The sequence below is a fragment of the Colias philodice genome, chromosome 10 (assembly GCF_061535455.1).
Source record: "Colias philodice isolate Cphi_HAF_F1 chromosome 10, ilColPhil1 Martin Lab GWU primary, whole genome shotgun sequence".
NCBI lineage: Eukaryota > Metazoa > Arthropoda > Insecta > Lepidoptera > Pieridae > Colias > Colias philodice.
Genome location: NC_143095.1, coordinates 10,931,999 through 10,959,992, shown reverse-complemented (window position 1 = coordinate 10,959,992; position 27,994 = coordinate 10,931,999). Strand labels below are relative to the sequence as shown.

General features: G+C 33.2%; 1 protein-coding gene and 3 long non-coding RNA genes across 7 annotated transcripts in view; 1 reads left to right on the top strand and 3 right to left on the bottom strand.

Annotated features, from left to right (window-relative positions):
• LOC149485461 (uncharacterized) overlaps window positions 1–27,994 on the bottom strand; it is a 106,189-nt gene that overhangs the window by 28,300 nt on the left and 49,895 nt on the right. For all 4 annotated transcript variants that reach the window (XM_089700271.1, XM_089700270.1, XM_089700269.1 and 1 more), the window contains exon 3: window positions 2,073–2,211. In XM_089700271.1, the coding sequence (XP_089556397.1) occupies window positions 2,073–2,211 (139 nt within the window). The remainder of the gene's footprint in view (window positions 1–2,072; window positions 2,212–27,994) is intronic.
• On the bottom strand, window positions 11,591–13,524 carry LOC149485464 (uncharacterized). The gene is made up of 3 exons (XR_016316221.1): window positions 12,980–13,524; window positions 12,791–12,852; window positions 11,591–12,716 (listed from the first exon to the last, which is right to left on the bottom strand). It is a non-coding gene; the product is annotated as an uncharacterized LOC149485464 (long non-coding RNA).
• LOC149485463 (uncharacterized) lies at window positions 25,168–25,898 on the bottom strand. The gene is made up of 2 exons (XR_016316220.1): window positions 25,592–25,898; window positions 25,168–25,261 (listed from the first exon to the last, which is right to left on the bottom strand). It is a non-coding gene; the product is annotated as an uncharacterized LOC149485463 (long non-coding RNA).
• LOC149485462 (uncharacterized) lies at window positions 26,582–27,983 on the top strand. Its single transcript, XR_016316219.1, has 3 exons — window positions 26,582–26,893; window positions 27,043–27,216; window positions 27,553–27,983. It is a non-coding gene; the product is annotated as an uncharacterized LOC149485462 (long non-coding RNA).

Sequence of the window (27,994 nt, the reverse complement as noted above, 5' to 3'; positions counted from 1 at the left end):
TTTCATTTCGTCGTGGAATTAAATGAAGTTATGAAACCTTGGGGTTGGAATAACAAGGGATGATGGACACTAAGCTCGCCAGGGTTGACCAAAACTAATATCTAATTAATTAAACTTGATGGTTTGTTAAACACAATAGTTAAGGAAGCTAATAATGTAAGACAACCTAATAATTTTGATAAAAGACCCCTTGTTACTAGTTCATCAGAGCGCGTCCTACTTCGGCAGAAACTAAAGTCATCAAGAATCGAGCCATTTATAATTTGAAACTAAACATTTTTAAGTCATCAAAAGCAATTTCAACATTAAAATAATTCATCAAAATATCTAAAGCACTCGACAATAACAAAAACTATATTAATTACAAAAATAAATAGATTATATTCAATACAGATTAGACTTCAATTTTAATATAATGAATACCAAAAACTAAACAGTAGGCAGCCCTAATAAAATACACAATTTAATTACTCGTCTGCTATTTAAACGTCAATTTCGTTATCCCATGACATGAATAATAATGATAATAATTTGTATATTGTTATCCCATCTCGCCAAACTTTGCTATTTCGTTGCGAATTATTTATTAAAATTACCATCCAAATTGAAATATCGCATCGCATTTGATGTTTTCATTAATTTCAAGTTACAAACAACATTAATTAGATGAGGGAGGATAATTGATTTAGTTAGCTTGAGTCCGCGGATTTGCTTGCGCGCGATTAAGAATAAGGAATTATTCAGTATAGATTTAATTCAGAATATTACTAACACTAACAAACAAATTTTAATCGTAATAATGTACATAAATATTAGTTTCATATAAAAATGAATTTTATACATTTCGTAAACCCAAAGACGTATAAAGACCGAATAAAGTGGCACTAACGCTGTATTTCTACTTTAGAGTTCTAAGAAATTCTATTGCAACTTTTGAAGCTTTGTGAATCGTCAAGTTTTCTCGTTCTTATTCTATGTTATGCAAAAGCTTTCATTGAATACAAAACGCTCTGTATAGTGTGGTATAGTGAATACCATAGAACATTTATATTATACTAGCGACCCGCCCCGGCTTCGCACGGGTGCAATGCTGATACTAAATACACTACAGAAAAATTGTGAACGTTGTATAGGTATAAAAATATAGCGGCCCGCTCCGGCATCGCACGGGTATTTATTTATAAAATACCTACATAGCCGGGCGGCCGCAAACGCTACGTCCCGCAATTTTTAAATCTGTAATATCTTCGAAAATATTCACTTAAATCATACGGTGTAATGGGCCATATAGATCTATATTAAATGAACAATGTATCCATGGTATTTAATTGGTTAAGGATTAATGCTGTATTGGTTAAAATCGCTTCGAAAATTAGCCATTATTTGTCGTAAAAAGTAAATGACAAAAAAAAGTTATTGTGGGTTATCCATAAGAGATAGACATATACCATCGCGGACTTTTCTGTAGACCTTTTCAATGTGTATAATACTTAGTACATAATTTTGATAAAACTCGTAGGGTTCAGCCTGCGTTTGCAATGTAAGCGGAATAAATGTAATTTTTTACGACATCACATTAGAAACCTCAAAAATAACAGTACTTCTCCACTACTTAATGGATCTTATTATACATATAAACCTTCCTCTTGAATCACTCTATCTATTAAAAAAAACCGCATCAAAATCCATTGCGTAGTTTCAAAGATTTAAGCGTACAAAGGGACATAGGGACATAGGGACATAGGGACATAGGGACAGGGAAAGCGACTTTGTTTTATACTATGTAGTGATGTAACTAGAATTACGAATATGTAATACATACAGATTTTATTCAGGTTAAATATTACCCGACCAACGTAGTTTTGCTTCAACAAGTTTACTCTCGCACAATTCCTTCATAGTAAAATCGACATCAATCATCAAAGATTTGATTGTTTCTTTGTAACGATTAATCTCCACAACTACCGAACCGATTTCCAAAATTCTTTCACCAGCAGAAAGCTACATTTTCCCCGAGTGACATAGGTCATATTTAATTACCATAACTAGTTAAAAAACAAATTTACGCGTACCTTTCTTCTGTTCACTTTGCGGCGGTGGCGTGGCTGGCGACTGCGCGCGCGCCTGCAGCGTCGCTAGCAGTTTCCGCTTGTGGTTGCACAGCTTCGTCAATTCCGCGCCGGACGCCGCCTGGTACGGTTTGCTCAACACCTGGGAAGGAAGAAATAATTTAATTATATTATTTTATATACATAGTGGCTTACAATATAGGTAATAAGGATAAGGTAAATAATTAGGACGTTCAAATGTTTTAATAAAGTACCTATATTTTTTGTTTTTCAATAAAGATTTGGTTTGAAAATTGTTTCTTTTTTTTAATATGTAGGTACCTACACGATTATCAGTTATTCTGCATTTTCAAAAGATTTAACGAAAAATTCAGTTGTAAGTTTTCACTACGTTCAATAGTTAAAGGCTATGCACTATGCACTTATTCACATAATCACTATCAATTCTAATTGCCTACTAATACTCACAAACTTTTTAGAACCAGTCAATCCACTGCCAAGAACACTAGATACCAACATCCGACACAACAAGCCCGCGCACTACCCTATAACTTTAATCTCTCCTTGCACCACCGAGTCACTCCATACTTCAGTTACCTACTCCATCACGAGCACTTAAACCTTATCACGGTCCATTTACATACACAATATAATAGCACAGCTGTAATCTGCATCAGGCCGCTGCGATCTCGATAATGCGCTGAATGTAGGCCATCATGCACCTAACTAGCTGTTTAATTTAATAAAGTGGCTTCGACCGCGATCTATTAATTAATTATTACGCGAGAGCTGATGGATTTGTTGCCTGTATTTATGGGAAAGTTGAGTGGCGTTGTGAAGAACTAATATGATCAGTTGACATCTTTAATCACATAGTATGTCACATATCATAGCACACATAGACAAAGTCTATGTGTGCTTAAATCTTTAAAACCACGAAACTAATTTTGATGCGATTTTTTTATAAATATAATGAGGTTCTCGGGAAATGTTTTAGTATACAATTTAATAGGTACGTTTTAGAATTTAGACAAAGCTAGCGAAACAGTGCAGCGGGCAGAAAGCTAGTATAAAATATTTATAGCTTAAACATTTTATATTATACATGCGGGTAGTTTGATAATCTGTAGTGGACATTTTCGTAAACTGGAAAGTTCTAAGTATGTAAAATATGGATGTAGTTTGTCCTATCAAAAGTAATACTTATTATAAAGCGAAAAAAGAATGGAGAATTATGTATTTTTCTTGTGAACAATTATTTATGCATCTACCAGAGATCTATTTAAATATCACTTGCATAATAATAAATATCAAATCCACACTAATGTAGGTAGATTTATATCTATCAAAATAAAAAGTTCAAGTACACAATCGAAAGATCACGGTCACTGGATTGTCAACAAAAAACATTTAACGTTGAGGTGCTTTAAGGTGATAAGCTTTGAATAAAGCTGAACATAAATTTAAATACGATTACGATCTTTATCTATTATTTTAATCAATATCTCGATCCCAATTTAGATTAAATCTGAATTTAAATAACAATTAAATAATATATTTGCTAATAAATCTGGCAACAGTTAGTCACCAATTAACATTGATGAGTACAAAATTTAGGAATTCCTACAATCAAATCCTTGAAATACGTAAGACAAAAAATGATCTGCATAGTGCAGACTGTAATAGAAAAAGAACACACATCAACAGTCAAGATGCAACACGAATAGTATCTACTCACTACCAATGTTTCCATACTATACCTACCTACTACATGGACAACTAATTAGAATAGGAACGTCAATGATGTGTCATTTGAAAAATACGATTAACTTAGAAATCCTTTATTTTACTCTGTCTGACTGTTGGTCTGGCTCTTAAATCAAATCTTAAGTCAAAGGATTATTAATTCGTTTGAATCAACACCTTTGACGCTGCAAAATACTGCTGAATCGAACCTTTTGTTTTCTCACATATTCCAGACACAAAGCATTCCAACAAAGAATCCCCAGTCAGACGCAGTATACCTATACTAGTTACACCTCCATCAATATTAAGTCTACCAACCGGGTCTGTATATCCCGTTAATCCGCAGTAAATATTAAACTCGTGCCATAGTATAAAGAGAGAAGTAGGCCAACTCCCGGCGTTTAGGACAGCAAGGTACCTAAACCTGCGAGGCGCAGGGTTGTCACTTGTCACAATGATATTTTCAATGAATGTGTAGCGAAGACAAGCCAATTTACGAGTTATCGAATTTCAAGTGTAGCACAAAGAAAGCTCACACGGTAACTCGTATATACATATAAACAGTTAGTGCGCTATGCATGAACATTGAACAGTCACGGGCATGTCGGGACGCGGGTGGGTCGCATAGGTTAAATATTAATTACATACGAATAAATTTATGTAGTTATTGAAATATAACCTTTGAATAGTTATTTCCTGTTTCATTACACAGTCAACAAACACTGACCGCTCACAGCAATGGCTCGGGCGCGGCCCTCGCGATGTACCTTTGTTCAAAGATAACATACTTCTCTCTTTATACTATGCTCGTACGCGCGGTGTCCAGTCACATCAATATTACCCTTGGAACAAACACAGGCATCAATTACGCATAGTGCCAACATTCGCAAATTAAACGCCGCGTCGTGTTCATTACACGGTACCTACTGAATTAAATATTCATTTTGTGTTGTTTATTGACGTGTGTGTATCTTGTAATGGATAACTGGGAAGTTTTAATTTGTAATGGTACTTACATTAATAGCAGAATTACATCTACACAAATAGATAATTACCTATGTTTCTTTAAAAAAATGGAGATACCAAAAAAACCGTATTCCGTATATTATCATAACCATCATTTTAAAATATAAACTATAAGAATACAGTTTTCATACAAGATTCAAACATAACAATGGAATAAATCTACCAGATACAAAATGACAAAAACGCTCAACACCATTCTGGACCTCTACGAGCTTACTGTATTTAAGAATTTAGGTAATTACAAGCATCATATTATGTATTGAATTTCGATAGCAAAAGAACCCAAAGACTATTCCGCTCCATGGAACAGGTAAGTACTCGAAAAAAGCCACTCCACTGACCACATCGCGAACAAATGAATACATATACTAAAGTCAAAAAGGGCGGTTCAATTAAGGCATCTAATTGGAAACGGAGGCACGAGTGGGCACAATTAATGCCGCACGTATCCACTTTGCGAGATAATGCATTTCCCGAATTCGGGCGACTTTCAAAGACACACGAATAGGGTTGCCACCTAGACTAGACAATATGTTCTTATTTCAGTTTTATTGTTTTACGCGCAATTTAAACATATCAGAAAATTTGTAAAGAATAGATAAATAGTTAAACATTTATGCACAAGGTCATATGATAAATGAAACTTTCGAACATGATAAAACAGAGTGACTCTGTGTTTAGTTCAACGTCGACCGTACTCAAAATACACTTATAATATTTTCACAGTTATCAGATACTAGCTTCCGCCCACGACTTTGTACGTGCATCCCCGTTTTTCCCCGTTCCCGCAAGAATTTCGGGAAATCCTTTCTTAGCGGATGCCTACGTCCTAACATCTACCTGCACGCCAAATTTCAGCCCGATACGTCCAGTGGTTTGGGCTGTGCGTTGATAGATCACTATATCAGTCACCTTTGACTTTTATATATATAGATTATTATAATACTGCAGTTATTAAGTGTGAATTTAGTATCAATATTTTTATACAAAATAATTGATACATTTTGCCAATTATTTTCGCAAAGAAGTATTTAAATTTAAAAACAGGAAATCTCGAACTTAATGCACACGAAATCCCATAAAAACATTACTGAAAAATCTCCAAAAATGCTTTGATTACAAAAATCTACACGCTGGCAGCCCTAACAGCTAGAGCGCACCACCCTGCGGCACATCACTGGGAGAACCCGTAAACGCCCGTATTAATTAGTGGCGAGCGACAAATTACGAGACTCGTGCCACCTGAATAATCAGCAATGTCTCAATGCGGTGCCTCTATCGATCACATTTACTCCTTTGTGCCAGCCCTGGATGGCTAACGAGACGGAACAGTGACCTTTGTGCCTTTGCGATTGAAACTGCAGTGACTGGCTTCGTGGGAAGTGTATTGTTCATTAATACTAGGTTTTTTAGGTTAGGTATATAAGAATGTCGATGTACAATTTTATTGTGTCTATACTGAATGTTTAAAAAATTGAATAAACTTTATTACATTAGTGGACCGATACAAATGAACTTTTTTTTTTTTAAAAATATACAGAAATCCTCTATAAAAATCTTTTATCAAGTGGATTGTTGTAATGCATGCTATTTTTCGATCGAGTAGTTTTTGAGTTAAATCGTAAGAAACAAAAAAAAACCTTTATAATATTTGTAATTAATATAATACATAGTACCTATAGGTAAAGCAGTACATTATCTCAAGATTAATCTCACAATGGGACAATACAATGTAAACAAATACAAGCTTTGGATTTCCACTTTATATTTATTTAGGTCATTCTCTCCGCCGCGCTCAATCTTGGGATGAAGGAAGATGAATTGTGTTTCTTAAATGATTATGTTGATACTCTTTTGGAGTATACACATTAATAAACAATGTAAGTACATATATTACGATGACGTTTACATTAAAATATATGGCAGCCTATAGTGAAAAATGAAAATGTTACAAATACTATAAGGTCTGAAAATTTAAGAAGTGTTTCAAACCTCTCTCTTTCGAACTTTTCTACCACAATTAATTTCCATATTTTGATTTGAGAACTGAAAATGTATAAGCACAGTTATAGTTATTTTGCCCATAACAATAAGGTAGATATATGGGGAATTTCACGCGAAGCGGACACAGATTTTAGGGTCAGGTTTCAGATTTCGGTTATATTTTAGTACCTATGTTACACCTGTATATATCCTCGGTTTGTTTACGAAATATTTTTGCATGTAGAAGCTTCGTTTTCAAAATACAGGTCTTTGAAGATGTCAGTAAGGGCGAGTTATGGGCGACTTCGAATGTGATTATCAGTTCAAGAAAAGTAATTTTTAACAAATTTTACGCCTGTGTGTAACATACTTAAATATAAGCGAAATCCTAACCGAAAAAACCAAAGCGAAAACCTTACCCTGAAATCTGTGTCCGCTTCGCGTGAAGTGCCCCATATAAAACAATCAGGTTAAGAAAAATCATCATAAACGCGAAATGTACAAATAAATACATTAGCATTTAGCTCTTACAACTCGGGTCACACTCAAGAAACAGGCCAAAGGGACCGGCCCTTTTGACGGTATCTAATGAGGGCTATATAGGTCAGCCCATACCGAGTGAAGAGGCCACCTCTATTTACTTAGCTATACGATTAAAGACCACGTGTTTGGGAAACATACAAACTGAATGAATGAGAGTTTTGTGTGGACACGTGCGATGTTATATTGTATAGGTTTATTGAAGTTGATCTTTTAAATGCGTAAAATGTCGTAATGAGGTCATGAGTTGCGAAAGTCAATGTTCTTTTGTGACTGTCGCTTTTTAAGTATCTTATAATAATTTTTACATGTCACCAAAAATGAATTACCAACTTGCTTACTCGCAATTGCCACTTTGCTTGTTGATAGCCATAACTACAAATTATCATGAACAATAAGAACCTCAAAGGTTCTCTTTCATAACAAATATGAACTAGATGTATGTATCGTGAAAAGTCAACATGTGTTGCGGTGCAATACCCAATTATAGCGCTTTGTAACAATCCAGTTAAGTGCTTCATAATTATCAATTAATAAATAATCATATCTATTTTTAATGTGCAAATATTTTTAGGTGATAATAATTTTGCGCACTCACTTCAATGTACGCACACGTTACATAAAATACTTATGAAAGCAACAAATCTATCAACTTTATATAACATGTTCCACTCCAGTAAGTTCATTTTATTGTAGTCTTCACATCTATAATTCACATTCACAAACATACAATACGTCCTATTTTAATCACAATACACGCGACCACTCTACAAAACAAGCAGCTAACCCAACTCTTTTATCGAACGGATTTGCTGAGAAATTCTTTAGCACCTTTCACGTTATAAATTGCGCTATTCAGGAGTCGATGCCACAATAGTCAATAAACTAAGATAACGTGCACTCAGCCCTTATACACTACGAATGATACGTATCAACTACCGTCCAAGTGTAACAAAGAGACAGATATATTCACATAAACCCATTTCTACGATACCACTGCGTATTTCACAGAAACATGTTTATAGGGGTAATATCGTAATCTACTAATTGAATAGGGTAAAGATATTCTATTTCCTGTCGCTTTAGAAATCGTTTGCAATGCTCGTTTTCCACAATTCACAACTTAATTTATATAACTTGGAAATTTGATCAATAAAAAAGACGCTTTAGCAGATATTTACAATTTTAACTATAAAATTTAAAAATATTAAATTGTTTACCCAACTGATCCTCTTCTGTTTATTACATTACTGATATTCGTATGTACTTTTTGTACAACAACACTTTCTACATCCTTAAATATTTACAAGTTATATGTTTACATCTATTATCACTTTTACATACAAGTGAAAGCATACACTCATGCGGAATGTCTACAAAAAGGCACTACAAAAATACAAATATGGCATGATTATGAATCACAATTCTCTACTCAAAGAACCCTTACTCCAATACAGACAAAAAGGCCAGAAGGCAAATTCACCAAAAGTACATTACCTACAAACAATTCCCATATCGATAAAAATGCTTCCAAAACCGATCCAATCTTCACACATCGCGCACCACGCTAAAACTTACAACCATGGCATGCCATACGTTAACTCCGTGACATTGACTTAACACCTTGTGCATTATGGGCCCTCTTCACAATGGGCAGCGTTGGCCCAACAAATGATCGTCGATGTTTGCCGACGATTATAAATAAACATATACAATGACAGCCGATCATAGACATTCAGGCCCTCTACACTATCGTGATTGCCTCTACTCGCCCAACGCTGCCCATTGTGAAGAGGGCGCATCATACCACGCTAAAACTAATAACCATCGCCTCGCATACGTTAAGTCCGTTACTCCTTGTGCGTTATAAAATAGCCGCACAGAACTGACAGTGGCCACAATGGCCAATAAAGAGAACAAACTGTATCGCACCGTCAATTTGATGACGCGTATCGAAACAAGGGGGTTACTATGAAGTTTTAAAGCTGTACTATTTATTATTGTAGGAAGACAGAGATATATAAAAATAAATAAAGAAATATAGGTCGTCTAGCTCAATCATTTCCCCAAACTGAAATTAGTACCTATTACTGCTTTAAAACGTCACGGTAACCACTCTTTTCGTTTTCTGTGTGTCACAAAATCTTGCTGGTTGTTTACTCAGAGAATTTCAACGTCGTCAATGGTCGTACTAGATTGGCAAGTAAAGGGAATATTACTCAGTAAAGACGTACGCTACAGCGTTGGTTAAACAATTTTTTAAGCCCAGGAAACAAATAAAACAAAGATAGCGCAAACACAGCCGACCACGTATCGCACCATCGGTTTGCTGACGCGTATCGCGCAACTGTTCCTGTAATCCTGTGTGTGTTACGGAGGGAGTGACGAAACCGTAACAATGTATTGTAGCTGGTTATGAAGTCAGGGTGTATCAACTGGTCATATCATAGAGTTTACTTAGATCTAATATAGCAATATTTTGCTAGTCGTTTAGACAAAGACTATTTCAACTGGTACTCTAAATAGCATAATATAGCGTATAATTATAGGTACAGATGTTGCTTTCTAATGTAAAACATCTTTTAAATTGATTGAGCTAACAGTAAAAACTAAAAAAGAACATTGACAACTTCCTCCTGTTTTCGTAAAAAAAAAATCTAATCAAACATCATAATAATATCGTAAAGACGAAGACAAGTAATGTTAAACAAATATTTACGTACTAGAAAAATATATCCAATATCCACAAAGCCACATATTAGATCGCACTCGACTCACTCATAGATTGCCTTTACATTATGTCTGCACGTCCAACCAGTTACTCAAAGAGCCAGCGAAGCGTGGCGCACTGCTTCAAGGTATTCTTACCATCGTCATGTTATTTAATAGTATGCGCTATTTTTTAATTTTGACCCACTTGGCGCAGTGATTAGCGACCCTGATTATTGCGTCATATATTGTTGCCACTGGATAAATGTTGTTGTGTGATTGTACATTGTGTTTTTTAATGTCAAGGTTGTTGTGCTGTTCATACATTTGGTGAGAACACGCTGTGTTTTGTTTGGGACTAATAAATAAATAAACGAATTTATAGTGGTAAATACCAATTGAATATACTTATTATGATATAAAAGTACTATTACTTTCACCAATTCTATACACACACACACACACACACACCAATTCACAATTTCCTCTACGGTGATGGCCACACTAGTTCCGTTACTTTTAAAGTAATCTGTATTTGTACAAATACATCATAATAGGTAGGTACTCTATCAATGTACAATTCTAAACAGAATTATGTTTTTCATTTTATTCAAACATAACACCCACAACTGAAAAAAAAACTAGCCATTTCACCATCCACCCGTTTCCCCACACGCCCGCAACATAACATATGCTCCATACACATTGCTCCAACATTACTGCACGTTTAGTCACTAACTTTAACAGCCAACGAACCGCGACAGTGGCCATTACACACTTACATTGCAAACGATCGATTATTGGAGAGAAATTATTCATTTATGTATTAACTATTAAATTGAATTTTAAATAAAAATAGCTTAGTAGGTCTAATTCAAAAACTTTTATGTTAAAAATTGGTACTTAAAGCCAATTAAAATATTCTTTAATGGTATCGCGTTATTACTTTTAGATAAAAAATTCATTGAATTCTCTATAAACGGTATAAAATCATAATTTTCAGTGTAATTTTCAAAAATATAAACATTTTTCAACCTTGATTTTTGTCTCGTATCCAATATCCACGAATAAATACCTGATTAACGAGCATGTTTACAGCAACAAATAACTTCCTACGTACCTATTATTGTTATAAATAGATCTTTTCCATTCAATCAATATCAAGGACACCCAGACAAAAATATAAATCGAACACTTTAATATTAAGACGATACACAAAAAAAAATCCACTGCTTGGCGGGCGGAGTCTAATAGCTCGCTATCGCGAACGCGGGTGTGCGCGAAGTCATTCTTGCAAACTCGCCGCGCTGCCGCTGGCCGACTCGGGACAAACATGTATGGAGTCGTCATACAGTTATAATATTGTCATACATTTATTTAATTGTTGATTTATTGGTTTTATTTTCTTGCTTATAAACAAATAATCTTCTTTTTAACAACTACTTAGACATTATTAATAATTATTATCATTTCGTAATGTTTACTTTATTACAAAATAATACAGGATATAAATAATCTTTAAAATAACAAAAAATATTGTTACTCTGAAAAAATGAAATGGTACTCAATAACGCGGACTACTGAATTGATTTAGATAGAATTTGATGCTGACGTAGATATTACATCATGCCCAGAAATGAAAGGTACTATTTCTGAAAGAAGTTATAAACCCTAATTCTTCTCAGTCAAAGTCAAGAGTGGAAGATATCACTAATACAGTAAAACTGATGCGAAACTTTGGATGTTAATTTGTATATTTTTTTGTTAGTTGTTACTTAATCACGTCAAGACTACATTACCAATTTTGATAAAATATAGCTAATTGCCTGGATTTACACATAGGATACTTTTTATCCGAACTGAACACTTCTGTGGGAAAAAACAGGATTCACGATATAACCTAATTCCACGCGGGCAAAGCCGCGGTCGGAATGATATTTTTTTAAATAAAAAAATTGTTTTAAAAAAAACACAAAATATATTGACGCATGTATTTATTTTTTGCACTCTATTGTAATTGTAATTATTCATTACAAATAATCAAAATAAAATAGCCAGAACAAAGTTAGGCCCTGGTAGGGTAGGTAGGCAGGTACAGCAATGTGAGACGAACACTGGCTTATTTATACCAATAATAATGTATTATAAACATTAAATTAAGTTTACAACAAAAATACATAATATTAGCTAATGTGAAAACGAATCAACCAATCATCCCACAACAATGAAATGTGCACACAAATATTCATCCAAATCGGTTCATGTGATTAGGAAGAGTGACTGCAGCGCCATCTTCCGGGCCCAATTGTGTTTCCAGATCACCCAGGAACTCAATTTAATATACTTACACAAAATTTTTCGAAATGAAAACTCACATTACTATGTAAATATGAATATAAACCTGTTTTAGTACTAAGCAATTTCCCGCACAGGTGTAGTAAGTATAAATGAAATAAATATCAACATCAAATTCTTTATACAATATACTAATCTACCACCTACTAAGAAATGTAATTCTTGAAATTTTTTCGTATTTTTTTAAATATAATACTACTCCAATGAGCTCCTGTTCCATATTACGGCCACCATACTTCCACTAAGTTCACCATGATTTTTTATTTCTTTGCACTTTGTTGCTTTTTGCTAAAAATGGAATCATGCGATAAAACCAGTAGAGCGTTGATAACATACATTTTTGACTGAATAAAGGTACTTACGAAGGAGTGGGTTCACATTGTGAACAATCAGTGGGTTTATTTTCCTTCTGGATTCCGGATTCCTGAAAAGATTATCTATGCTATAAATGAAAAAAATCTTACACATTCGTTATGTACTTAAAACAGGGGTACATATCAAACATCGTCTATAATACAATTATCATCAAATTTAAAATAAAACCAACTTACTTCATTAATTTGTTCCAATTGTAAGCATTCTTTTTCCTCCAACCTTTATGTTTCTTCTTCTTATTTTCTTTATTGTCCCCATTTGTCTCATTTTGTCTTATTGTGTTGTCACCCTTTTTTACGATGGCGCGAGCGACACAAGTTCCCCGTGTGACGGCCGTAGCGGGAATGACTCGTGCAGCGATCGGGGTAGGAAGGTACAGGGCGGCTCTCGCTATATTGGCTGGTCGCGCGCTAATTTCAAGTATTTCTTGTTTATTTCAAAACCATCGCATATTTCAAAATTCTAAATCGGTAGACGTATAGGTTGTATGTTTTATAGTTAATATCCAAAAAGTCGTAACTTTACGTTTGTTATTTTGAAGATGCCAGAGATTAAAAAAAAATAACAATGAGAACTTTGTATTTTTTTTCTATCGAGAAAATATCATGGAATCATGTTTCTAAAACGGTAGACGTATTGTGTTACTATTGAACTTTCTTGTCAAGAATTTTCATCACGCCAACTTTAATAATATAAAAATTACGAAGGTTTAAAAAGGGCCGTAAATGTTAGAAAAATTAATTCATCACCTTAATATTGTTTTTTTGTTCCCTTTGCACATAAAAACTGGCGAATCGAATAAGTGAATATGTGTAAGCATAAATATTAGAGACAGAGAAAAAAAATCTCCGCTGATCCTTAGAAATGTTGCATAGGTATTAAATTCTATGTAGAGCTATCTCTACAAAGCAGATTTGCCGTCAATCCATACTAATATTATAAATGCGAAAGTAACTCTGTCTGTCTGTCTGTTACTCAATCACGCCTTAACTACTGAACCAATTTGCATGAAATTTGGTATAGAGATATTTTGATACCCGAGAAAGGACATAGGCTACTTTTTACCCCGGGACATAGGATAGGTTTATTCCCGGAAATCCCACGGGAACGGGAACTATGCGGGTTTTTCTTTGACTGCGCGGACGAAGCCGCGGGTGGAAAGCTAGTACACTAATAAAACTATACCTTCTTTAAATTTAAATACTTTGTTAGTTTTGTGGTTTAAACATCAGTAATAATTTTAGCGAACGTAAAACACAGGCGTCTTTTTATAAGGCGCAGGAACCGTTTTAATAATTAATTTCCTGTATAGGTACGGTGTACGTACCTAAGTACCGTACGTTTCATAAAACTAAAAAAAAACTCACTAATAATTGAAAACTAAAAAATAACCTATTTCTAATCAACTAACGAAAAATTTCCAAAATAATGCTTTTATTATCTAGATATAACGACGAAATACTTCAAATAATTGAAAATGAAAAACCAATGGGTTAATTACTCTATGAAGACGTTAGGTAATTGGGTATATCACGAGTCAAAATGAACGGTTAAACTCAAAACAATCGGTAGGTAGGTACTGAATAGAAAGGTTGCTAAAGGTCACGTGTTATGGCTCGCGATCATAGGCGTAACCTGTGGCGTAACTATTACTGAAGGCTACGTTCTTAGAAGTGGGATGAGCGATAAGCGGAAATCTAAAAAAGAAAACATGAAAAAGGACCAACAACAATTAAATGAAAATACGAACAAAACGAGATTTTTGTATTATTCACAAAAAAAGAACATTTTTAAAACGATAAACTAAAATAGTTACTCATAGATAAAGGCTACACAAATGAAGGTGGAGTACTGTAATATTTAGAATGTAGATTTATGTGTCTTTACTATTTACTACATAGTTCTTGATAGGCTTTAATTTTATATAGAATAGTCGTGTTTCTAATAAGATTCCTTCCAGTAAATTGATATTTGTGGCCACCTAATATGGAATCTCCAAGCCAATAAATTTTCCAAACATTTCCTAACAATATATCTCACTCATTGCGAAAGAACAATTTACCGCTGCCCACCACACCAAAACCACACGCCGACGTTATGTTACGGACTTTCACCGCGAGAAAGTCGACTTAGAAACCGATCTAGCATTTACTTTACATACTCCACCGACCGGACGGAGCGGAAACGACGCTAGCTTTTTATATACTCACTAATAATAACTTTGTAATCCAATTTTATTACACTTTTTGTATCATCAAAAGCTCATCTTAATCTTAATCCATACTAATATTATAAATGCGAAAGTAACTCTGTCTGTCTGTCTGTCTGTTACTCAATCACGCCTAAACTACTGAACCAATTTGCATGAAATTTGGTATGGAGATATTTTGATACCCGAGAAAGGACATAGGCTACCTTTTATTGCGAAATATGTACCACGGGCGAAGCCGGGGCGGACCTCTAGTACTATTATAAAGGCGAAAGTTTGTAAGGATGTATGGATGTATGGATGTATGGATGTTTGTTACTCTTTCACGTAAAAACTACTGAACCGATTACAATGAAATTAAGCACACATATAGAGGGTAACTTGGATTAACACATAGGATAGGTTTTATCCCGGAAATCCCACGGGAACGGGAACTATGCAGGTTTTCCTTTGAAAACGCGGGCGAAGCCGCGGGCGGAAATCTAGTATTACATACGAAGTTTACTTGTGTGCGTTCTTCGCACATTATAATCGTGTGTGTACACTTCTAAACTGATGTTAAGAAATTACCGTAACTCTAAACAAGTAAGTATAATGTATTATGATAATTTATCATCATTCTACACTCCGTGAACACGTAATAAACCATTTGCGGCGATAAAACCGGTTCTATTTCTAATTTCGGAAAGATATGATGTACATTAATGCGATGTGTGCAATTTATGTTGCTCATTTAGATAAATTATAATGATTATACTAGAAAAGGATTAAAGAAGAACAACTCTCTACAAAATGGTAGAGATATGAATGAATTAATAAAAATGAATTAATAATGCGTCAAGTATTCATAGAATTAGCCATCATATGACGTATTAAAGCAGTATTGTCGTCTAGCGCCATCACTTTCCCACATTGAAAATAATTCTGCAATTCGACATCACGGTAACCCCCAAAACGTCCACAATAATCCCTAAACTTCACTCAGCTTTACATACCGACCTTGCACCTTATCACATACTATCAGTTACAAAATCACAACAACACAGATTCATAAAACTCCACAACCGAAAGCCAGTTCTTCACATTCTTCTACATCTATCACCCCCAAACTTCCATATTTCCCAAAAAATTCACCCAGCTTCACATACCTAACATATGTGTATATGATCCTTATCACATACAATCAGTTACAAAATCAATTTCCCCGATGCATTCACATTCCGAGCGCTCTCCAACCGGTACCCACTTTCGAGACAAAGCATTTATAATAAATCCTTCGGATAAAATCGCGGAAATATCGGGCCTTGATCGATCGTTTAAATGTCACTCCGCACTGTTGCTATGCGGAACCTCCGCGGGCCAATGCAAGCTTATTGTTGCATATTACTTTCGGAAAATGCAAAATTTGTCGACAAACTTAATGTGAATCAGTTCCTTATTATTTTAGCCTAGTCATAAAAGTGGCACTTTCAATGTACATTAGAAAGAATATTCTTGATTCTAGAAGAGCATGCAATACTTATTTGTAATTAGACTTAAATCACCAGTAAAATGAAAACCTAAACGAGTAAATACACCAGAATGCTGTCTACATAAGTAGGTAAACAATTCCAAATTGTTTATTTTGATAAAACAAACCCCAATGCAACATGACAAGATAGTTACGCATCCACCCCAACCCTCTGTGTTAGGTTGAGCAATAGCTTTCCGCTGGCCTCAGCAAGACCACCGGAGAGTTCTTGCAATTTAACATAAGCATAGCAGTTATTGAAAAACATTTGTTTCGTAATAAGGTATTGATTGTATCATTGCATGTAATTCTGGCATTAACATTTGTGACTCCAAATCGTCCACTTGTTATAGTTAATAATTAAATAAGTTTAATTTTAATTTAATTTTATTTTTTTAAAAAAGTCAAAACGCTCCCGCAAAGTTTAACTGGCGCAGCCGGTAGGATAGCCATATAAGGTCTGCATGTCTAGAGGTCTTCAAAATTAGCCCTAGAACATTGCTATAAAGGCCGTGCTATCCTAAAAGAACCGAATAATAAATGTGTTAAACGACCACGACGAGGAATAATGGGATCGACGATCGGTTGGTGAGTAAAACTTTTTGCCATCCTTTCTGATATATTCCCATATCCTTTTCACGAGAGTGTAATTTTGACTTTTAACTATTTTTAACTGTTATTTTGGGATTGAACGTCTCGCATTATAACGGATCTGGTTTTAATATGAAATTCTATTAAATCAGTAATTAGTTATAACTTATACATAAGAAATATCGTATTAAATTCTAAGAATTGTCTTGCATAAAACTCTGCACAGACTAATTAACTATAGAGTGTAACTTAATTAAAAGTTTTAAATTAGAAAATTAAATGATTTTTGCATAAAGAAATATTAATATTAATTGATTTAATTGATCTCAAAATCGATCGTAATTCAATTAATGATTTTTATATTTTATATGTGATTTTATAACTTATTTCAAGTTTTAATTTTTATAGTAATTGATAACATATATTTTTTTTATTGTGCTATATTTTAAGAATTTTTATTATATCGTGTTTTTAATTGATTTCGGTGTGTGTGATTTTTATAATTCGAAATTATTGTAATTGGTTAAAGACTTCAGAACTTTAATTACTCTGTACTTATTTAACATGGAAAGCGTAAACGTAATAACAATTCCGAGTGATATGTTAAAGCTTATTCCTCTTTTTGGTGGAGACAAAAGAATTTTGAATCTATTCTTTCGAAAATGTGAATATATAATTAATAAATTTAGAGGGCATGAAGAGCAGAATATTTACGTTTTACATGCAATAACTAGTAGATTAATAGGCGATGCCGCCGCGTTATTATCCGAGCGCGAAGATATTAACACTTGGCCCGCGCTAAAAGAATTACTGGAACAACATTTTGGCGATCCGCGAACTGAGGATTGCATAAAAATCTCTCTCGAGTCCTGTAAAATAAAATCCGGGGAAAGTTATCTTGAATTTTGTAATAGGATTCAGAATATTAGATCGTTACTAATATCGAAGGTTAATTTATCGGTAGATACGGAAATTAAACGCGCGAAAATTGCGATTTATAATCATACAGCCCTGAACGTTTTCTTGTATAATTTGCCCGAAAATATGGTGCGAATTGTTAGACTAAAATCGCCTAATACATTAGAACAGGCTCTAGAAATTGTGTTAGAAGAAGTTAATTTTCACGAACAATATCAGTCGCGCAATCGTACCCATAATAATACAACGGTGCCCCAATTTTTACAAAATCCTCAACAAAGATTTAATTTTGGGACACCAAATGTACCTCAAAAATTTGGTTTTAAATTCACACCCCAAGAACCTTTTAATAAAAATCCACAATTTGGTTATAAGCCACCGTTTAATAAAAACCCACAGTTCGGGTATAGGCCTTCATTCAATCAAAATCCACAATTTGGTTATAGACCAACATTAAATCAAAATCCACAATTTGGTTATAGGCCAACATTTAATCAAAACCCGCAATTTGGTTATAGGCCTCCTGAAACTTTTGGTATGACGCCACAGAATTTCGGTCAAAAACCTCCTCAAAATAACCGCTTTGAGTCTACTGACGTTTCCATGAGGACGGCACCCCCTCGACCACAAAATATAATTCAGCCAGGTTTTAGAGTGAATGAAACCGACTTACATAACGACAATTCACTATATGACAATTATTACTATGACTATAATCCTTACGACTATACGAATTACTATGGCTGTAATCCTTACGACTATACGAATTACGAATACGATGAGAATAAGATTTATACACCCACTGACGATACTCAGGACATTAATGTGCTTCCGTCTGATGAAGAAAATTTTCAAACGAAAGCCTCTATAAAGAAAAAATCATAGAATTAAATTGCGATCCAAATCTGAAATTACCACACATTTATATTCCTGAAACTAATTCCAAATTGATTGATACTGGGAAGCAAAATTTTAACGCGGACGCTTCATCTAGAATTAGAGTTAACGCTATGCATTCCGATAATGAAAACGAATCTATGGTTGTTAATATAGGCGATAGAGACAATAGGCCAAGAACGCGTAACGACTCTAGTACAATTTCTATACCAGAACGCGATTCTAGTGAAACGATATCTATTCCCGACTCTGAAACTCTATCGGCGCTAAGTTCTCCTAGAACATGTGACTACCCAGTCAGGTCACCATCTGTAACGTCAAAATCGGATACAGTTCATTCAGCTAATATAGTAGAATCGTCCGGTATACCTATATTACATGAAGTAATAGATACGAAACCAAATCTAGTATATACGTGTTTTAACAACGAAATGCAAGTTCACGACCTTTCACGTGAAAATCAAAAAGTAAAGGATAGCAGAGGTGGTGAAGATCAAATCAGTCTCCCTTCAGGAAAAATTATATTTGCGAAAGACGTTAATAAGCGAAAAAGCAAGGATAAGCCGCGATTCCATAAAGCTAAGGTTATAGGTCAAGGTTCAAGGAACGTTATACCGATAGAGATTGGTAAAAGGAAGACTATGGTCCCTATTAAAAATGTAAAACGCCTTCCGCGTTGTGGTGTTGGCTGATAGTGATGAAGTCCGCGCTGTCCCTTCAACTACAACCTCTTAAACATAACCGGAAATTTAGACTATAGTGACGCAATTAGATACGATAAACTTACAGCTAAACTTGAAAACGATCAGACTATCATTAGAAATAAAATTACCTTAATATCTAAAATGCTCGATAGTTTTATCAATTCTACTGAAGTCTTAAATCAAAATTCTAATATATTAGATAAGCGTTTAAAAATTGTAGAATCTATGATTAAGGAATTAGCATCTAAGGATAATCATTGGGTTTATACTACTTATGTTGTAAGCCTTTTAAATTTATTTGTTAGTAATTTTCGTTCTATTTTTATAAAATTAGGAGAAATAGAGACTGCTCTAGCATTTAGTAAAGTATCATCAAATATCCATATTACATCAAAGTATTATTAATTCTACTGAGCTGTTGCAACATTTAATTCTTATATCTCAAACTGAAAATTTAGTGTTTAAAGCGAGTGAGGCAAATTTAGTAAAACTAGAAGAAACTATTAATGTTAAATCGTATATTAAACAAAACCAGATTACGTTCATAATGGAGGTTCCAATTACAGATAATTATACTTATAACTATTACAAATTATACTCTATACCTATGTACCGTGAATCCGATAGTAATACCGTTTCCATTTTTCCTAAATATCCTTACCTGTTGGCAAAGGGGATGAAATACTTACCGATTGTAAAACCGTGCCGATCGCTCGCTACTGGAGAACAATTTCTATGCGATGAACAAAATCAAACGCCATATCCTGAAACTACTTGCATAGAACAACTGCTTAAATTTGAAGGAAACCCAATGCACTGCGAACAACAGCTAATCAATATAGAGAATGTAAGAATTCAAAGAATCACACCTATAAGTTGGATACTTTTCTCAAAATACAGAAATACTCTGACTCAAATTTGCAATGGTGATGTCAGCAAATATCCTGTCGTGGGCACATAAATATATAATGACCATCGACGAACCATGTAGCATCGAGATCCAGAATATAACGATTCGCCCTCACCAAGTAATCACTGAGAATGATCCTGTAGAACCAACAAAAATTATAGTTTTGCCGCAATTACCTGTGAATAGAACTCCAATATTATCCAGTACACGTGTACTCAATATGCGAGGCATCAACTTGGACGAAGTTAAATATATGTCAACGATATTAAAGCAATCAGTGTTCAGTGATAGTGAAATGGTTAACAGTGAAAGAAATTTTAGATTCAGTGCTACTTTAGGCTATACGTCTCTATTTTTAATCTTTGTACTTGTAATTCTATTTTTACTTTACTTACTTCGTTATAAGATATTAAATGTAACATGTCTGCGAAATCATCGGATAGTTATTAAAAATGAACAAACCGATAATTTCGCACTTAAGGAGGGAGGAGTTACGCATCCACCCCAACCCTCTGTGTTAGGTTGAGCAATAGCTTTCCGCTGGCCTCAGCAAGACCACCGGAGAGTTCTTGCAATTTAACATAAGCATAGCAGTTATTGAAAAACATTTGTTTCGTAATAAGGTATTGATTGTATCATTGCATGTAATTCTGGCATTAACATTTGTGACTCCAAATCGTCCACTTGTTATAGTTAATAATTAAATAAGTTTAATTTTAATTTAATTTTTTTTTTTTAAAAAAGTCAAAACGCTCCCGCAAAGTTTAACTAGATAGAATAAAGAACCAAACACAATAGACAATAATTGGCTAATTGACAAGCAATCAACAGCGAGCATTACATTCGCAAAGGATCTTCATCAATCATGTGATCAACAAACCAATAAGAACCTAGCTTTTCCACTTGCGAGTATATAATACGATTCAGCACTCAATTCATTACACAGACAAGCACTTAAATAAGCATCATTAAACGGACAAAAGAATTATCATTAGCAATTCATTAACAAAAATGCGAAACAACCAGTTGAGAGACATTAAAATCAAATAGAATATTATTCCCTCGCACAACAATACAAAATAAACTCTAAGAACACATGACTAAAGCTTTAAATACTCTGCATGCTTTGCCAAATATCTAGCCATCAGAACAAGACCAGTGTATAATTAAGCACGTCAGATATGACAAATGAAACAAGTCGAAAACATTGTACAAACTACGAACACGGTATAATTATAATTTGTGTATCCGCTGAGGAGCGTACGAGTAGAGTATAATTACTGTATTAGCGTCGTGTTGGGATTTGTACAAATCAGAAAAAGCACATAACATAATATAATTAATGTGAAAGTGTACGGGTAACTTTCGAAAATAAAGAGAACATACTAATGACAATAAGCAATGTATATTTTTATTGTTTCTTTATTTGGAATCAGAAGCACCGTTATCAGACGAATTAACATGATGACAGAACCAAATAAATTGTTTGCATTATGTTTAAAAGAAGATATTAAAAACACGCTAAGAATAATATAATAGACTTTAACAACATGGTTAGTTCCTGACCTATTCCTTATTATTGCCTTAGTTACGTCGCTGTAGGACAGTTACAATACGACTTTTGAAAACTATGTAAATTACTACCTAGTCAAAATTTGATGACCATATTGAACTGGAAATATTTCAAAATTATCGTCAAAACATCGGAAGAATATTAGTATATGATGCCCAAAATATCAAGGAAAAAGTGGATCAGTAAATAGTTTTCGGTATCAAACTCCAGACTGACCTTATCGCTCATCTTTCAAAAGCGAAATCTTATTTCTCCATATAAAATACCCGAATACAGCATACACTCAACGTAGTTACATGGCATACATGCATACGCTAGACATGCATACTTAGTTATGTATACATACATTTCCCTAGTTAAATTGCAGTACAAGTTCTTACAATAAATTAAACTAATATTATGAACATATCAAGGCACATATTATTACAGACATATCTATGAGGTGCGCTTGGGTATAACGTGCTTGCATAATACAGTGACTAATCAATTCGCATAGCCTTGAAATTGTAAAAACTCGTTTGCAAACCGACGACATTATTATTGAAAAGTGTAGCGAATATATTATGTGGCTAGTTGGGGCCCGTTACGATGCCTGTGTTTGCTAAACTGTATCACAAGGGAGTAAGTGATCTAAAGTAGGGGTTAACAGTAAAGATCTTGTCACAAACCTGCTACAGGGCATATAAAGATCATCAAATATGCTACAGGTACAGGGACAAATGAAAAAAAAAATCTTCGATAATACCTGGCGATTCCAAAGAATGGAGAGGAAGTAATTGTTAGCAAACTTATTAAGAATTTCTAAATGTGTCTTCCATCAAGAAATAGCAGCAAATTAGCATTACCCACAAATCAACTCAATACATGCTGCACGATTATTGGCACACACATCAACCTATGAAACAGATCGTTAAATTTAGCATTTAAGAAATCGTAGATACACTCAAAATTGATATACAGCTAGTATTAATAGCAAGTGAACGCCTCAGCAGGGAGCTGTCAGCGACGAGTTTCGAAGCAATAAATTGTTGCAATTCCAATAGTTTCAAAGTAATACTTGACTTTATAAATATTTCATCATGCTTTTTAGTTTTAAGTCAGTAATTACCCTTTTGGGTTTTGTTTTGAATCAATATAATGAATAGACTAAATACTTTGGTATTCAATTTTTTTATTACGGAAACTAGACCATTGCTTTAGTATTGAAGACTGGATGAATTAGCATTCGGCTATAAAAAAAAAACTTCTACGTGCACCTAAAAATAGTCTTCGTAATCGAAACCCTTATTGAATAAAATACACGCATATAGAACAATTTACTATAAAATATTTACAACAAGACCTTATAAAACCACTACATATTAGTGACATCATGTAACAACAAACAGGGATCAATACTGTATATTCAACACTGGGGGGTAACCGGCACCTTTAGAATAACAGTCTTATTATGGGTACGTTTTGTTGCGTTCACAAAATAATCTTACTTTTTTGGCACCGGGACCTTCTAAAACATATGAAAACCAATTGCAACAAGACTGTTTCGAGCGGTTTCGAGACGTCAATCGAAAAATTGGAACCGGCACGCTCTCTTTGACATTTAGCATTCTTGTTATAATGTCAATAATGACAGTTTTAAGCAATTTTAGTGAAGTTGTAAATATGGAACTTTTATAACATTATTTTGAATATTATTAAAAGAATACACATCAAATTTAAGTGAAACGTATGTAGTTGGAAATCTATTTAATAAATGAAGCTTTTAAAGAAGATAATACATTTATTATATTAAAAATGCAAAATTAACATAACTACATCGGGTTGTTCCAAGAAAAGGCTTCAAACCTTTTGATTTAAGAAGAATCGTGTAAATAATTTATTATTGTGAAGTGCGCAATCATCACGAGTCTCTATGAGATATGGGGGCATCATATGAACAATCTTAAAATACAATTATAACCTACAGATTTATGTGTGTAAGATAAAAGTAATGTAAGTACCATACCTACCCAATGCAAATCTTAAGAGTATATTTAAAAATACGTTTGTTTATGTACACATTCTCCACTTGTTATTTCTCTATATAATAAAATGCAACCCTACTTATTCTCTAAACATAAATTTTATCTAATACCTACTCAATGTAAATCTATAAAAGATTCTTTATTATTTCTTCTTGATTCAATATATTTTATCATGTTATATTATTTATATAGGTAATAAAACACTTAAAAGTAAATCTACACTCAAATGCACTACCCATATTATACTTATGTTAGGGATCTCATTTAATTTTGAGAAGTAATACCATTATTTATTTCCAGATTCTACAATCAATTCCGAGCACTAGGGATAAGATTACCCAGCGTAACCACATGGAAACATTGATAGTATTCAAGAAGCTATAAAGTGCCAGCGCAACATGAATATATTTTTTTCAATAGGAAGCAATATCATGCTTTAAATGTATTAGTGCAATTAAAAACATATTTTATAAATCCAAAATCTTTATTTAGTCCTTTTTATTTATTCATTGACAAAACATTTGCTCCTTTACTTCTCTTGATAACATTTATATATAAAAAAAATGTAATAAAACATGGAATTATTTGAAAATAGATTCAATTCTATTTTGATTAAATATTAATTAAAAACAATTAGGTATATTACTCAAATCCAAATTTGTAAGTAAATAGCATATTAAAAAGACCCTTGATTAAAAAAATAAAGTCTTATTTATAAAACTTAAAATGCAATAAACAAAAACTTTATATTTACATCACAATGAATAATTCCTGCACTAATAGTTTAATGGTATTTATATTTTTATTTTAAATTTAAATCAATTATTGTATTTGCATAATATAGAGTAGATAAATAATTTAAAAACTTGCAGTACTTATGTATACTTTTAATTTCATTTTTATTAAACTTAAAATGAAAACAATGTAGGTACTATATTAAGGTACAATTAAATTTTTACATTTTCAGATGTATGATACAAATATGAATATCTTAAGTGTAGACTGTAGGTAGACGTAGACATGGTGGCGCCTCCCCCAACTTGAAGTTCTCACTACCACATGATCATCTCCCAAGCCGGTACTTCCTTGTTCAATGTTTGGGCAAGCCGGCAATCAACACAACTGTGAAAGATAAATTGGATTTAAACTGATTCTTTGTTGCTTTAAAATTTAATAAGTACATTTAATATGTTTACTTTTATTATTAAAGGGCTTGTCATGGTGTATGTAAACGTCTAAAAAGAAGTTTTTTAAACAATGTCGGTATGGTTTCTTAAATACCTTATTTGTTAATAATTTTTCAAGTATTTCAACGTTTTAGTTGTTTATCTTGCAATTCTTAATATTGTATTAAAAAAAACTTAAATGTGTAGGTACAATGCCTTAGAAAACTTTAAGTAGCTTCCAACCAAACATAGATAGGTTTGCTTATAAATTAATATAAATATTTACTTTTGACCAGCTGCTCTAGTTTTTGTGAACTCCCAAATCATTTGCACTTAAACTTTCAGCAGAGAATTCTATCAACTTCGTCTCATCATAACTTTTACCTCGTTGGAAGTTATTTATGTACCTATCTTTGTCTTTGTAAGTTCGGGGTCAGGGAGCTTCGCGCACTCTGCACAATGTTGTGCTGCAAGTTAAATAAAAATTACTTCAATTAAGTAACAATAATCAAAACAGACGAGATTATGCAAAAACCAAAACTTTATTCGTAAAAATATATCTCTGTAGTCTGTTATCATAAATCGTCCTTACTCGTGCTTTATCTTACCTTGCTATTGCACGCCTCATAAGCGAAGCGTTGAGGTGGGTACTACTGTCACTTCGCGCAAAACATCTGATTTTTCAAACTTAAAATGTCTTTATGTATCATACATTGCACTTGTAAGATAATACATACACACACATATTAAGAAAAAACACTATTTTTAACGTTCATGATATTTTTGATGTCATTTTTGTTATTTAAACTAGTTAAAAAACAGTTTAAAAAAGTTCTGTCTTGGACGTCCGTGTGTCTGTATGTGCGGATCCTTTTTCTTGTTAACACGATAGCGACCGAAATACTTTACTAATCGAGTCTTTTTTTTTCTCTTACGCTTGAGTATGCTCAGGAATAGAACCCTTTCATTTTTTAGGGTCTGATTCGATGTGGTTTAATTGTTATTAAATAAACAAAAATAATAATTAATAAATATTTATTAAAAAAATTATGAGGCGTGCACTTTTGGATTTTCCAAATTATTTCAATATTGCTTTTTCGCACTTTCTCATTTATCCAGAGATGAGATTCACATATTTAAGTTTAAGTTTATCTGAAATTTTAGATATTAATATGAATTATGAGGACAGTGACATGACATTTTGATTTTTGACGTCTAATGTTCGATACAAACATGGATACAAATCATTACGACTTGGCCTAAAAGCCTCGTAGCCAAGCCATTAATCTTAAAAAAATAGACAAAACTTCGGAATTCATTCGGTCATTGGACATTGTAGGCAATCGTATAGTAATCATGTTGAAAAGGCTCCCGGTATCAAAATAAAGTAAGATTATTTTGTGAACTCAACAAAACAAGGTTGTTATTATAAAAATGGCGGTGCTTGAAAATTAAACGTCAAAAATCCAAATGTCATAATCACTGTCCTCGTATTATTATCTAAAATTTGGATAAATCAAATTGAAAAATTGCGAAAGATAAGTAATATGCATTAAAGAATGCATGAAAGAGCAATTGAAATAGCAAGGTAAGATAATATACGAGTTATAAATATATCTAAAACATTGGACGATTTATGATAACACAGATATATTTTTACGAATAAAGTATTGGTTTTTGCATGATTTCGTCTGTTTTGATTATTGTTAATTGAAGTAATTTTTATTTAACTTGCAGCAGAACATTGTGCAGAGTGCGCGAAGCTCCCTGACCCTGAAGTTACAAAGACAAAGGTACATAAATAACTCCCAACGAGTTAAAAGTTATGCTGAGACGAAGTTGATAGAATTCTCTGAAAGTATAAGTGCAAATGATTTGGGAGTTCACAAAAACTAGAGCAGCTGGTCAAAAGTAAATATTTATATTAATTTATAAGCAAACCTATCTATGTTTGGTTAGAAGCTACTTATATTAAAAGTTTTCTAAGGCATTGTACCTACACATTTAAGTATTTTTTAATACAATATTAAGAATTGCAAGATAAACAACTAAAACGTTGAAATACTTGAAAAATTATTAACAAATAAGGTATTTAAGAAACCATACCGACATTGTTTAAAAAACTTCTTTTTAGACGTTTACATACACCATGACAAGCCCTTTAATAATAAAAGTAAACATATTAAATGTACTTATTAAATTTTAAAGCAACAAAGAATCAGTTTAAATCCAATTTATCTTTCACAGTTGTGTTGATTGCCGGCTTGCCCAAACATTGAACAAGGAAGTACCGGCTTGGGAGATGATCATGTGGTAGTGAGAACTTCAAGTTGGGGGAGGCGCCACCATGTCTACAGTCTACACTTAAAATATTCATATTTGTATCATACATCTGAAAATGTAAAAATTTAATTGTACCTTAATATAGTACCTACATTGTTTTCATTTTGAGTTTAATAAAAATGAAATTAAAAGTATACATAAGTACTGCAAGTTTTTAAATTATTTATCTACTCTATATTATGCAAATACAATAATTGATTTAAATTTAAAATAAAAATATAAATACCATTAATCTATTAGTGTAGGAATTATTCATTGTGATGTAAATATAAAGTTTTTGTTTATTGCATTTTAAGTTTTAAAGGCTGATACTATAAATAAAACTTAATTTTTTTAATCAAGGGTG